This window comes from Diceros bicornis, chromosome 36 (genome assembly GCF_020826845.1).
Source record: "Diceros bicornis minor isolate mBicDic1 chromosome 36, mDicBic1.mat.cur, whole genome shotgun sequence".
In the NCBI taxonomy this organism is placed as follows: domain Eukaryota; kingdom Metazoa; phylum Chordata; class Mammalia; order Perissodactyla; family Rhinocerotidae; genus Diceros; species Diceros bicornis.
In genome coordinates this window covers 23,751,821-23,767,208 of record NC_080775.1, presented here as the reverse complement: position 1 = coordinate 23,767,208, position 15,388 = coordinate 23,751,821, and the positions used below count along the sequence as shown (strand labels likewise).

The following is a 15,388-nucleotide window of genomic DNA, read 5'->3' as shown; positions in this document are numbered from 1 at the left end:
ATCTGTGCCCATCTTCCTCTACTTTATACAGGACGCTGCCACAGCATGGCTTGACAAACGGTGCGTTGGTGCGCGCCCGGGGTCTGAACCTGCGAACCCCAGGCTGCTGAAGCAGAGTGTGCGCGCTTAACCACTACTCCACCGGGCCGGCCCCACTCACTCCTTATGTTCAATGGCAGATCAATTATTATAATCTCTTCATCTATTTGTCTGAATGGTTTCTGCTAATCACAATTTTCTTCCAAATTATTCAGATTTATACTAACGATGACACTGTTAGACCCATGCTCCAGAGCCCCACACTGACCCCTCTTGTTGGTGTGTCTGCCCTCTGTTAGCATGGATATTGGCCTGCCTCACCTGACCACCACTGATTTAGAAACTCTTTGCAGACAGTGATGACCGTTGATCCTATTCTGTGCCCTCGGCAGCACCGCCAAGGCACACTGCACAAGGCCGGTGCTCAGCTGACGTCTCTTCTCTTGGTCTGAACCGGGAAGAGCACCCCTCAACCACACACGGGCACAGACCACCCCCAGCCGCCCTCACCACCTTACCTGGTCTCTCTGTCTTTGGGGATTGTAGCGGTGCTATAAGCAAACACTTGCTTCTCAACTAGAGGAGGGCCGAGGTCCACAATGCCGGATAATCCTGGAGTGATCCGTGGCTTTTCAAGATACACCAAGGTGCCTGGCTCCTTTTTGAAGGCCTGGCGGCTCGGCGAGACCCGGTCTGGCTGCATGGGGAGAGGGGGCCCGTGCGCGTTATGGTGCGCGTGCATGTCTACCATTCTCAGGTCACTGACTCGGTGAGGTGAGGCGGGGGGCGTTTTGGCGCCCAGAGTAGGCAAGTGGCTGTCTGGATATTTCCTTGATTTCTGTCTGTACAGTGACTGCTCCATTTGCATTTCCGCTTGCAATGTAGGGGTGCAGTAAGCACTCGCTGACCGAATTGCTGTGCGGTGATATGCGATGATGTGATCAGGGACATCCAGGGGGTGTCCGCCGTGGGAAGAGGCGATGCTCATCCGCCCTTCATGATAAAGGTAAGGATCAGGGTAGAAGCCCTCATTTCGGTACATCGCAATGTTCTTGCCACTCATGTCTTCATCCGGCTTTACATCTCTTCTTTCCAAAATGGCGCTTGGGCTGGGTGAGATGGATCTGGAGACTGGCAGGCTGGAGAGTCTGTCCCTGGGGATGGTGGCATTGCCAGGAACAACCATTGGGCGGGTGCCCCCATACGGAATTCTGGACGGGGAGGGAGGCATGGAATGGGGCACAGGAGTGGACGGTGGAGAATTCGGAATGGCATGGGGTGGATGAGCTGTGGATCCAGGTCGAGAGGCACCAGGGCCATCTCCTCTTGCATAAACAATTTCTCTCTGCATCTGAAAATAAAACAAGTAATTAGAAAATCTACTTTGATATTCATGTTTTTAGAGAAGTCTCAATGAGACAGTGTGGCTTCCCTGATGTGGGAGGCTGAATAACGGCCCCTATAAGATGTCTGCACCCTAATCCCTGGAACCTGTAACTATGTTCCCTTATATGGCAAAAGGGACTTTGCAGATGTCCCCTTTTAAGGCAAGATTATCCTGGATCGGGCCCAACGCAATCACAAGGGTCCTTATATGTGAAAAGAGGAGGCAGGAAGGTCAGAGTCAGGGAAGACTGACTGTAATTGACAGAAGAAGGTCAGAGAGAGAGCCCGAAAGATGCTACACTACTGACTTTGAAGATGGAGAGGGGGCGATGAGCCAAGAATGCAGACAGTCTCCAGAAGCTGGAAAAGGCAAGGCAATGGGTCCTCCCCTAGAGCCTCCACTGGGAGTGTGGTGCTGCCAACACCTTGATACTGGCCTGTGAAACCCATTCTGGACTTCTGATCTCCACAACTGTAAGATCATAAATTTGTGGTGTTTTAAGCCACTAAGTTTGTGGTAAGTTGTTACAGCAACCACAGGAAATGAATATACCTGATATAGACCTCAACATTGTGGGGTTTGAGGAAAAAAAGAGTGCAGTGGTTTAAATTTTGAGGTCATAGCTTCTTAGAGACACTAAATAATGCGGATCTGATGTATCAAAAGTGCTAAAATTATGTATTGTAAATCTTGTCCGGGTCACATTTTCTAGTATTGGCTCTAGAAAATAGTCAGTAAGCATCTTTCCAATCTTTCCAAGCTGATGCCATCTAGGGACATGGCCAGAGAGGGAAATGAGACAGGTGGAGAAAAATGGAGGAAAGGCTTATTGATTCACCAGTTCTTTACTTGAGTCTAGGAGAAATCAGCTCCAAGAGGTGGGGGAGAAATAATGGTCCAGGAGAGGCAAAACTCATAGTGGGGAGGGCAAGGGAGAGAAGAAGGAAGGGATTCCTAGGCATGGTGGGGAGAAAGTGTCCTAACAGTACACCCTGGGGCTGCCATGTGATGGTAAGGCACATGCTGGAGGAGGCCATGTAAGCCTGGTACTTCCTGCCCAGGCAGCAGTGACTTCCGGGTGTGTCATTACCATCCAGTTCAGGAGAGTGGGGACTTCCACAGCATCTTCCGTTAGTTCTCCTTTAGAAGAAACAATGACTAAAGGACCAATGACTCAACAACCATAGATACGGAGAACAGATTGGTGGTTGCCTGAGGCAGGAGGTGGGGGGTGGGTGAAATGGTGAAGGGGGTCAAAAGATATAAACTTGCAGTTATAAAATAAATAAGTTCTAAGGATATAATGTACAGCATGGTGACTATAGCTAGTAATACTGTATTGCATATTTGAAAGTTGCTACAGACTAGATTTTAAAAGTTCTCATCACAAGAAAAAAAATTCATAACTATGTACGGTGACGGATGTTAACTAGACTTATTGTGGTGATCATTTCACAATATATATCGAAACACTGTGTTGTACATCTGAAATGAATACAATGTAATATGTCAATTATATCTCAATAAAAAAAGAATCAAGTTAATGGAGAACTCATTTGCAATTACACTACTGTGTGTAGCAAGAGGCAGAATAAAAAATACAATTAATTCAGGATATGAATATTTGATACTTTTTGTTTTGGTCAAAGCCCAAGAGGGTAATGCTCACTGAGATTCTCCAAATGGCCACGAGGGAGGGGATGGACAGCGTAGGCACCTCCCAAGCCCACTCGTCAAGTTCTATTTGTGTTGTCACAGGAGCCCACATTCCCATCCAGACGTCTGGGAGATGAGATAGGCATGGAGGGCATAAATGGTTGGGGGGTGGGTGAGGTAGGGGCATGCGGAGACAGGAGGTGGGCTCAAATGGACAAGAACCAAGATGAGCAGCCAGGAGACCCAGAGTGGGTGATGGGGGAAGAGGGAGGAAAAAGCAGAGGCAACAGGAGAAGGCTGAAAATAAACAGGGGCCAATACCCTGAATACGTACTGATTCCTCGTCTTATAAATTCACTCATTTAGTAAACAATATTTACAAAGAACTTGCTAAGAACCAGGCATTATTCTAGGATACTATAAATAAGCCCCCATACTATAAATATGCCCTTGAGAGGGAATATTTCTTAGATGAGAATCAGGGGAAGAACTGGCGGGACTCCCACGGCTTCCTTGTCTTGTCTCTGGAACCATCTAGCAGTGCAGAACCCCTGACCCAGGAGTTTTACATATTATGATGGATTTCATAATGGAAATGACCAATAAAAAATGCAAGTACGGTGTAAATATGTAGCAACCAAAAGGAGCCCTTTGAGGATACATTACCTGAGCATCATTAAATTGGCTCCTCAGCCCCCTTAGGGGGCTGACTGTTTCTGGAGACCCCAGAGTATGCAGGCTGCTCACTCACAGTTACATTTATCTCCACTGCCCCGAGTTCCCCAACACACATGCATTCACACCACGATAGGCTAGTCTATTCCCTCTCGATAAACTGAACTTGGGATAACCTCAAGCTGTCCTCACCCCTGGGACTCTCCCCATTTCCTAGCCCTTGTGGATGCAAACTGAGGCTGAGCTCAAGGCTGCTCCACGTGGCCCAGCCCTGACGCTCCAGCCCACGCGATCCTCTTTCTGCCCACTCACTTGACACCCTCATGACTCAGGTGCCCAAGGCCTTAGACCAGAAGGGCATTCCCAAAGCCACTGTGTGATGATATACCCAATTCTCACTCTAGAATGGCTGGAGCAACCACGTTTCAGAAGCTTTGCAGCAGATCAAAGCAGATCCTCTATAAATATACTTCTCCCATCCTGTCTTCCACAAGGCAGGGCTCAATGAAAAGAAAGATCTGGCTCAGTGGTAAGCAAGGCAGAGCTTCCCAGGTCATAAAATAAGAGAGGCACCTGCTCATCCAGCAGCGCATGATGGGCCAAATGCCCCTCACAATCAGACCACACAATGCAGTAATCAACCCAAACAAACGTCAAGATAAACTCATCATATCGATTCAAACATGCCGCTGTGTATAAAGCATACCGTGGTGCTCAAGGGCAATCTGGTGCAACAAATGGTAGGTACTATTGTCATTATTGTTATTAATTCCAAAAAAAAAAAAAAGGCTTTCAAAGGTCTAGAAACCTCTTAGGATGAACAATAATCCCAATGGGGTTAGTCACAACTCCCTGTTTGTTTCCCTCCTTGTTTGGCTTCAGATTACATCTTGATTTGGGAGATCCTGACTCCAATTAACACACACTGAACATCTCCCTTTTTCTGGCAAGAGAATAAAAAGAGATGTCAACATTCCGAGGAGTACAGAACTGTCTATAAGGATAAAGAATATTAATGAAAGGAAAATGTAAAATTATTTTTAACTAATGAAAAGTTGAGTAAATTTCTTTTAAAACAACAGAGGTGCCTGTGTAAGTATTTTAAAAATATATTTGGTGATACGAAAACAAATGGTTAGGAGGTACATTATACAACTAACTTTTAAAATGAAACACACAAAAAAAACTCAGAAAAAAATCTCATTAGACTTTCTCGATGTCCTGTATAAAAGAGTTCAGAAAGAAATGTAACAATTAACAATAATTCTGATATGCTGTGCATTTATATGGGGAATGGAAGTGACAATCAAAATATTTAACATCCAGTAGCCAGTATCACATGGGTACCAAACAACCAGAATGGGGCCTCAGCCAACAAGGATGGATTCTAGCCACAAGCAATCAGCATCATATACCTGATGGTAATGCTGTATATCAGCCCTGCCTTGTCCACTTCAAAATAATCTTGCCATCATTCAACAGGGTCCCTGAAAGAATCACCGTCCTCCTGAGTTATCCACAGTGGAGGTAAATACAGGCTTCAGCTATGACAGAACAGGTAATCTAAGGTTGAATGTCTCCATCAATACTGGTGACTTAGAGGTTGGAAGCCTTTGGCAGAATTCTTACATTGGTTTGCCAAGCTATGACTGACTTTCCAAGACTGGGCTTTAAAAAGAACCCTGATAGTTTCATCTTCGGCTCTACATAGCACCCAAGGAGAGACTGACACGATGTTCCCATTATACAGTGGGAAAATGTTTTAAACCTACCACTAGAATGAACTCTTAAATTGAGATAACTTGGGTTTACACACTGAAAGATATGGATCAACCAAAGACAATTCACTCTTGGGATGAGGCGGAAGGTATGGGGGGATGCAAAGAGAGACTCTCTTCCAAGTCTTCAGTGTGATCTCCTAAGGAGATCGCTTGCTGTTCCAATACAAAGTGGACCTTATGTACTCTGGGAGATACTCATTGTCTGATGACTGAACCCAAATGATGATTAAGACTTGATAATTCACAGTTATAAAAAATCCCAGCCTTTAGTGTTCTTTCCATGGAGATATTTTCCTAGAATCAGTCACCTACAAAATTTTGTTCTGTTTTTAACTATTTTTTTGGTGAATGAGCAAAGAAATGGCATTAAATACATACTGGGTTTTTCCTGCATTAGTACTCAAAGTTAGACCATTTAAAAGAAAATTGTATTAAACTTTAAAGGTAAAATAAATACGCAAAACACACAGACAGCTGCTATTCACCTTAATATATCTAAATCCCTTATTCTCCCACCAATCTCTCTGATGCCACTAATCTTCTCTATCATCTCACTTCTCTTAGTAAGTTAAAAGTATCTGGATATGTTATATCATCAACACTTTTGCCCCGGAAAATTTCAACACAAATGTCTTTATGTGAGCTTTAAAGAATTTCATTTTACAGCAAGAAAGAGATGACTTAAACACAAAAATAAAGGTTCTTTTAACACCTTACCAGAATACAACACAGGTATTTATTCGCCTGCACCTCAGCCCAGACAAAGAAAATGTTCATTTATCTGCATGATATCTGTTGGTAATGTGTGAACAGGACTATTCTCCAACACTCATCTACTTTTTTGGGCATCGTGTCTCCCTCTTTCCATTACTGCCCAAGCTATCGCTGTCTCTTGGTTGAGTCCTTCCAGTTTTTGTAAACAGTGTAGTTTCTTCCAGAGCCTCAGCACCATGGCCCCGGCTGAGAGCCTCCTATCCCTGCCCACAGCACACAGCTCAATAAGCTATTTGGCCCGTACTTCCTAAAGACCAGAAACAATCTGGGGCAGTTTCAAGTGAATTACCTAAAGTTTGAGTTAGGAATCCTAACATATATATATCTATATTTCATTTCCCCAAAACACCATAAGTTAAATCAAATATTACTCCTTTAGAAGTTTCTTGAATATAAGAGGGGAAATATCTTAAAACTGTTTCTGGAAAAAAATCTAGCACAAAAAATGTTTGTTTCAAATCATTTTGGGAAACTGTCTCATGTAATCATGTCTCTTCATGGAGCAGTTAAAATATATACATATTCTTTGCGGAAAGGGAGTATTATGTACAGTTTATTGTATTTCAAACCCCACCCTTCCGAGTCTAGAATTTGTAAACATACCACTCAATCAGACCACACAATGAAGTAATCAGACGAAACTGAAAAGGATTCTTAGGAGACTCTTTCATCCTCAAAGAATTAAAGCCACTTACTTTTTCTCAAGGAAATCACCTGTATAACTAAGTCCGTGAAAAAGCACATTGGCTCAGCTCCCAATTAGGCGACTCCTTTGTTTGCTGGTTCCATCTAAATCCTCAGTTCCACATTTGGATATTTTACACAGCTTTCTCTTCAGAGAAGAAATGACAAAGGACACAGACCCTAAATGTTCCCCAGCTTGAGTGTTCTCAACGAGTAAAGACCATTGTGTTTTACCCAGCCTTCCGAGAGAAGCTGCCACAGGCATGGATAAAAAGTAGTCCTCCCCATGATAAGCCAATTTCTCCTCCCCTTGGAAATTAGTCACTGAATAACCTCAGCCCATATCCAACCACAGCCTACCACACGGGTGACTCAGTCCTTTAACAATTGCTTACATGGAAAACACACACCGATGAACGAACTCTGAGAGGCCTAGGTAAATGGGTTAACAACGAAGGAAACAGGACAAAATAGATTTTACTAAAGCAAACAGGATCACTATGCCACCAACCAGCCACCAACAAACAAAACTATCAGGAAATCCAACATGCTAATTACCAGCTGCCCCCCACCCGGGACCAACTCTCAGATCAGCGTTCTGTTGAGGAAGGGTGCTGCTGGAAAACCTAGTTAGACCAGCACCAAATACTCATTCTGCTGCCAGACTTTGGAAGTCCGTGGATTGGCAACTGAAGGAAATGTGAGCCTCTTCCCCTGGTTTATAACACCGGAGGGAAAACAAGGAGGCTGTCTATTAATTAACCAGCCTGGTTTTACCAAGCTGAACTTTGGGTAGCAGCCATTAATCAGTCTTACGCAGCCCCAGGCTCGCAACTGCAATCACTCTGGAAAACAGACCTGAAAGGAGAGGGAAAGAGAGAGAGGGTGAGCCAGCGCAGAAGGGATTCGAGAAAGAAAACTGGAGCCCTTCTGCCCCACCCTCGACAAGACAGAGGAGAAGGCCAGGGCAATCTCCAGAGACCCCCATGGGCAACCGCTGTCAACGCAGCTGTTCTCTTCCAGAGGAACAGGTACGAGGAGGTGTGTGTTCCCGACAAGAAGTGGCTTGTGCAGTGCTCAGCAGAGGACGGGTATTAACGCATCACTAACAAAAGGTGAGGGAGAAAGGAAGCATTTCCTTAGCTCCCAGGTGGGTCTGTACAATCTCCGTCATGCTTTCTGAGCCCTCCGGGACTGAGCGGGACGGCAAGCTATCCAAGTGGGAATTCAGCGACAAGTAACTCAAAATGCTATGCTGGAAGCCCCACTGGCCTAGTGCCACACCCCACGACCACGCTGTGAGCAGCCTTTGCATTTTTCAAACATTTTAAGGCTTTTAGAGGTTGTTCTTGCTGACCAAAAGAATTCCATGACGTCTCTTAAGTTCAAATCCAGTCAGCATTGCAGGCTTTCTAAAAAAACTGTTTACTGTCATCCAAACGCTCTGTGGTTCTTAAAGGAGGGAGAAAACGCAGCACACGACAATGCCACCCTCCTAAGATGTCTCATTGGAAACAATATTTGGGTGAAGTGGTTGTAACAGATGCCACCTAAGAGGTCGGAAAGGAGTAGAAGGAATGTGAAAACCAGTGTTTGGATTTTTAATCTAATCAGCAAGTTTGTTATTTCTCACCAGAATATGGCAGGCACACACTCTCAGCCCCTGGAGCATCTGGGATGCATTTGGCAGCTTTTGTTTCTTCAGTCAAACGCGTGCTTTCCAGGAAGGGGATGTAGGGTTGGTCTTCCTTGTCTGATTAAGCCATGAATCCACCCCTACTACATTCCCCAAGACCCTGTTTCATGGCATAAGACATCCTAACCAGCATGGTTGATGTACTAATTTACCTGCTGTTCATACCTGCAGGACCCCTTGTAAGAGCGAACGAAGGTGAAGTGTCTGGCCATGCTGACCCCCACAAAACAGAAGCACTGAGCTCTCACTGCTGTCTGGTTAAGTGAATACGCCATGCTCCACACATCACCCCACGTCAGCTGCTTTAGGACAGATGGCTCCTGCGGACTCTGTTACCATGGAAGTTGGTGGGTGCGAGGTGACCTCTCCCCTTGGTTTACCTCTCCCATCTCTTCCTTCCGCGGCCACATTCGGAGCAATTTCTTTTCGCTTTCAAAATGCTTCAGGGCACCGTCTGGGGAGTACACGCGTGGCTTCGTCATTACTAGAACAGTCATTCACTGTCAGGAGTTGGAAAGCTGGCCCAATCCTGCCATGAATCAGGATGAGTTAAATGTTCTAGTAAGAAGCACGCAGCTCACCCAAGAGAGAAGAAGGTTCCATATCCTAGGGCCCAGGTAAGCTAATTTCCTAAACTATATCTTGGTGCCATACAGGACTTGGGCTTCACCTGAGTGGCTTGTGCTCTTTAGAGAACAGCTCATTCAGGCTAATTCACCAGCAAGTTTGGCTCAGTCTGGATGTGACCAACTACTAACACCCCATGCTCTGGTTTCCCTTCTTCATCAGCTCCTCCTGAGCCTGGCCTTCCTGGGGATGCTACAGCCTTTGTGAACTAGTCCTTCCCAGCAGCGTAGTGAGTGTCCCACTATTCATTCTCCTTCTTCCTTTCATTGACTGGCACTAGAAGCGAAGTGGAAGCCATTTATGTCTTTTGAGTTAGTATTAAGAAAGGACGTGCTAGTAAATATTCAGCATTACCTCAAGAGGAAATCATTTTTATGCTGTGGTAAGGCTAACAGTCTTGTGAAATTTATTCCAATTTCCCCTTTTCTTATTCATTTCTTTATTGGCTTTAAAAAAAATTACATATGCTAAAAGAAAATCTAAAATGTGTTTATAAACATGAAGATGATATCGTAAAGGGAAGTGCTTATGATGTTGGAAAAATTTCAAATTCATCTTGCTTACATTGTTAAAATTGGAAAGATGGTCATTTGTGTGGTCTTAGCGAACCTATTAATGTTTCATTTGATCATAAATGGAATGTCTCCCAGACATGACACAGACAGACTGTTGCCGAAATTATTTAATTCTCAGGAAAGAGATGGTCCCATCAGTGGTTAGCTTATGGCTATATTTAAGATGAGCGTTATTTCCACAAATATTTTGACACAGAGGACTCTGCTGAGCCCTCCCAGTACCAGACCTGGCTGACTTAGCACTGCGCCCAATGGCGATTACAGATCCCGGTCCAGAACAGAATAAAGAAGTAACATTAAATAAATCATTTAACTTCCAAGCCACAATCAGTAACTGTGTGAAACTGCGGGACAGATAAAAGAAAAATGTCCTTCTCTATGTCTACTCAATCTTCTGTTGGGATACTTGTGTATTATCCAGGCTAAGGACAAGCTCCTTTTGTACCTAAAATAGTTACAGTTTGTAAAATGCTATCTTCTTTCTACCACTTGCAACAGATTGTACAAATAACTCTCATTACGTATCTCCATCTCTGCACATCCACCCATTTCCTGGACGGACCCTGTTCTTTTATGCTCGACTCCCTTTTGGTGTTTCTAGATTCGTTGCCAGTAGTGAGTCATCTCTGTCACCCAAATATAACTTTTCAGTGCCTTAGATTTTATTTTTCTTTTTATAAACTACTGTTTAACTTGTCAACATGTATACCACAATATATAATATATTGCTTTATTTATAACATTTTCTATTTTACAAAGGATTTTAGATGGCTACACACACACAGACACACACACACACACACTAATCATCCAGCAGTTTACAGTTTACACAATGCTTTCAATTGTGGTTTTATTTCACATGTCTCAGAACACAGTGGGATACACAGGTCGGGTGTTACTATTCCCATTTGAATGGTTAGGATACACAAGTGGAAGGAGTTAGGAACCTTGCCCACCTTCACGTAGCTATTAAGCAGTGAAGCAGCAAGAATCCCCATCCTTGGTCTTGCCACTGTGTCACTGCCTCCTTCACTATTTAAGTGTGAAATCTCAAATCCTCCGGGACACTGGGGGCTGCTCTGAGAGGAGTCATGCTCCCAAGGCCATCCCAACGGGGATGACTGAGGGGTTACTTGCTTGATTTTGACCTTCAGGTGCAGTACGGTGAACTCTATTTGAGAAGTACCTCGTTTGCTTCACTTGCAGGTCCAGATTTTCACAGCAAGGGAAAAGAGGAACTGAGACATCTCAGTGGGCTTAGGATCTAATTATCCAGATGCTCTCTCGACTTACTATTAGGTTTTATCTTCTTGTCTCAAAATTAGTTATATTAGTTATATAATTAATTACACATTATATTTAACAATATACATATTAGTATATATTATGCTTACGTATATTATACTTACACATACATATATACTATGAATCACTAATTACCACTGTATAGATATCATTACATCACTAGGTACATATGTGTAAATATTTATATACACACATATATGTTTTCATTCATCACAGACACCGGATTACCTATAGGATAAAATATCTGGGCCTTACGTGATTAACACTCCTTACGTGATTAACACCCCAATCCTGCTACTAGGTGACATTCCTGGGACCACACCTCTCAGAGATGAATGAATCACTGAATCACTGACATTTCTGTCACTGTGCCCTATGCCCCTCTTATCTTTATTAGGGAAACAGAGCAAGTTGATTATGTTGTAAGTGAAATAAGTTACTACAACATTATATAGCTTTAGGATGATCATAATAATGTAAGAATTTTAAAAAAATTGGTTTTATGATATAACATATCCTCAACATATCTAAACAATGAATTGATAATACTCTATATAGAATTTTAGGCTCTACAGTTGCAGCTCTAAGGATAGAAATTTTTCAGATACCATTGGAGAAAATGGTGGTAAACACATTGATGAATGGTAGATGCCAAGTTGGAAAACAAATGGTCTTTTATTCTTGGTCTACCGCTGTCCTCTCACAATGTAGCTACTCTAATCTCAAGACTCTCGTTCCTCTCATCAAGCCCTTTCTCCCGCTTCCATCTCAGCTTCTTAACACTGAGTGTTCCCTGGTAGGGTTAACCCTTCAGGCCTGCCTCATGTCTCCCTGTATCTCTCCTCTTTCTTCTCTCACAACTTTTCTGGAACCAACTCTGTGGATCTGGGTTATAATCATGGCCCTTCTACTGAAATCATCCCATTGTCTGCATTCTGCTCTGTTTTCATATCAATCAGGGTAGGATATGCGCTGGTTCCATTACCAAGTAATAGAACAAACACACCACACATGGTAAGCTATGTCAGCAGAGCCAATTTTAAAGGGAATTTTATGGATGTCTTCTGATGAAAGTTGTGTCATTAGTCTGATCCTTGGCTGAACAATATTAGCCAATGTGTCAAAGGAAGAAAAGGATGTATTGAGGAAAGAGCCCCGGAAGATAACGTTGAAGGACAATAATTCAGCAAATCCACCAAGTTCAATTTTCCCTCAAAATAAACATGAAAAAACAGTGACGGAGATCCAGATGAAAACAGCCCTTGTGGAAGTTCTTCCTGGGTTCAGAAGAGCCACTTGTTCTCCTCTTAACAGCAACTTTCGAAACAAAAAGAAGTTCCATGGGTATCCCAGGTATACTGAGTATGTGAGCTGGGAGAAGTCTCTTGTGTAAGACTGCGAATAGATGACATTTGTTGTATAGTTATATAGGCTCATGAACTTTCCCAGTTCTCATGAGTTATGAAAGAATCTAAAAGGTTGCAGGTTTATAAATTAGGTGAATATACTTTTGAAAACCTATCCATTTTCCTTGGGTTTAGTGGAGTCTGAGAACACAAGGACACCTGCTAGTCTGGACCAGGCCAGTGGCCCCGAATGCCTCCATTCAGGGTGTGTCTCAGGAGTTAATGCAGCATGTGGAGGAGGAAGAACCCTATACAGGATACCATGGAACCTACATTCTGGTCCAGGTGTTAATATCAGGTTCTTTATTTGTAAACAAGGCGGGGCTAGACTATCTCCAAGGTCCATTCCAATTACAACATTCTGAGAGTCCACGAAATATTTCTTGAGTAGCCACTATGTATGCAAAGCCCAGGGTTAAGGCTGATGAGGGAAAAAGGATCTGTAAGACTTACTTAATTCCCACCTTTGAAGAGCCTACAATCTAGTAGGAAAAATGAGACATGTACATGAATATTCAAAATAAGACAAAGCAAGAATAATGCAACAGACCAATACTCTTGGAATCTGTAGAAGAATAAGATTCTTTTGGCTGGTAGAGTTGAGGAACACTTCTCTAAAGAGGTGAGATTTAAGTGAGTCCGTAAATTATGAGCAGAATTTCAGTAGGTAAGAAAGAGATTCCTTTCTTAGGTATTCCAGGCAGGAAATAAGGCCTGGTTAGAGACAAGGGGTGGGGAAGTGCTAAGTGCCCTGTGGCAATGGATAGACCTCTGACCCAACCAGCAAGTTATTCTAGGGCAGAGGTTCTCCAGCTTCAGCACACACATGAATCACCTGGAGGGCTTGCTAAAACACAGATTAATGGGCCCAACTTCCAGAATATTCGATTTAGTAGGTTTGGGTGGGGCCTGAAAGTTTGCATTTCTAACAAGTCCCCAGATGATGCTGACCTGCTGGTCCAGGGACCACTCTTTGAGAACCACCGCTCTAGGGACTAGAGGGAAATGTAAACTCACTTCAAAATCTCCATTCTACTGTGGGCTTGGTTAAATCCTAATTCAGAAAGCTGACCTTATTAAACTTTGGATGGCAATCATAATTACCCAGAATTTCTCTATCAGTAAATATTCTCAACTGAATCTGCCAGGAGAAGATAGAAATAGGAAAAGGAAACTAATATTTTTGGAGACTTCCTATTTACCAAAGGCTTTCCAGAATTACCTTATTTAACTCCCAGCTTATTCCCATCAGATAAACGTTATGATCCCCATTATATAGATGAGGAACTGGGGCCCAGAGACTTCAAGTGTCTCACCCAAAATCAAAGAACAGGGTCAGAACGATCTCACCCACTCTAGTGTTGAGAAGTCGGTGGAGAGGCCTGACCTTCTCTGAACACTCTTCAAAGGAGGGCAGTGGTTCAAGAATCACTAAGATCAGTTATTATTTCCATCTAAAATCAGGTCCAGAAATACCTGAACAAAGTCATCTGTATTGAATGTTGCAAGAGGCACAAGAGAAGATTAAAATAAGCCAGACCACATTACTGTTATCTACAAACATGGAGAAAAACTGCCTTCCAAATGGTGACTCCAGGATATCCATGAGCCCCAGAAGGGTGCTCCATTTCAAAGGAATACCTTTGTGTTTTCAGTTCAAATATCAAGTCAGCCAGCCAGCCAGTGGACATGGTTTGGAAATCTGAGATGGTCATCAAAACCACTGCTTCTCCTTATTTGGATAAATAACAGCGTCAAAGACTGTTGAGTTTGGGAGTCGTGCATACCCCAAGGCTGGGCTTGCCAAGCTCTCTGCCCACACCCTGCCATGCCTTGCCCCCCACCAACAGTTGGGGGAGGTAAGCCAGTCATCAGCCAGTCGCTGCTTTCCCACCAGGTTCCGACACTGTCAGGAGCCTCCTCAGAGACAAGATCTGCCTCCCTGTGTCCCAGCGACAAACTGCCAGGCCTTTGAGCGTTCCTACGCTTGAGCGAAGCCCTGCATTCCTGAAACTAAGTAGCTCATAAGAAACAAAACAGATAGCTACCGGCCCCATGACTCCATGTAAAGAAGTCATGCTCCACATGACCAAATGCCCACATCCGGCAAGGGGGCAGACGCGATCTAGTTGTCCCCCTCAAACATTGCCCCTTGAAAGGAAAGAATCCTCTGCCACACAGGAGGTGAGGCATATGAAGAAAATGCTTTGTAATCCAGGCAGTGCCTTTGAAGCTCATGACAAGCAGCAAGAGTTTTCAACTCTCCTCAAAAAGAAACAGGCTTCAGGCTGACTCCAAAGGAGCTCATCTTCCCCCACTGCCCAACCCAACCTCTAGCATTTTTTCTTCTGCTGTGTATTATTCTTTCTCTTACTTTTCTTCCCTTCTCTGAAAATCAACACGGGGGTAAAATTTCTCTCAGAGAAGACAGGAAGATATGGGTCAATAAACAGACAAAGAGAGTTTCTTATATTAGGGCAGCAAGACATTGGCTGAATTTTGATGACCCTCAACGCTCACCTTCTCCTTCACTGTACTGAAGTCTACAGATTAGTTTCCAATTTTTTTTTAAGGGTTTAACCATCCTCTTCAATCAGTACTCTCTTCAGCCATGATACCCAAGGAAGGAGTAGGGTGTGGTGGAAGGAGCACTGGATTATGAATGAGAGGCCCTGGTTTGCCCTTCTGAGGATCTCGGCTGTGGTCTCATGGCTGTGACTGTGGTCTGACCGCCGAACATTTCTGAGCCTCTAGTTCTGCTGCTAAATTGGTTCAGGAATACC

At 43.6% G+C, this 15,388-nt stretch overlaps 1 protein-coding gene across 8 annotated transcripts in view; it reads right to left on the bottom strand.

Annotated features, from left to right (window-relative positions):
* The window catches only part of KIAA1217 (KIAA1217 ortholog), a 293,303-nt gene that overhangs the window by 65,580 nt on the left and 212,335 nt on the right, over positions 1 to 15,388 (bottom strand). For all 8 annotated transcript variants that reach the window (XM_058532571.1, XM_058532570.1, XM_058532577.1 and 5 more), the window contains one exon: positions 558 to 1,390. In XM_058532571.1, coding sequence (XP_058388554.1) covers positions 558 to 1,390 — 833 coding nt within the window. The remainder of the gene's footprint in view (positions 1 to 557; positions 1,391 to 15,388) is intronic.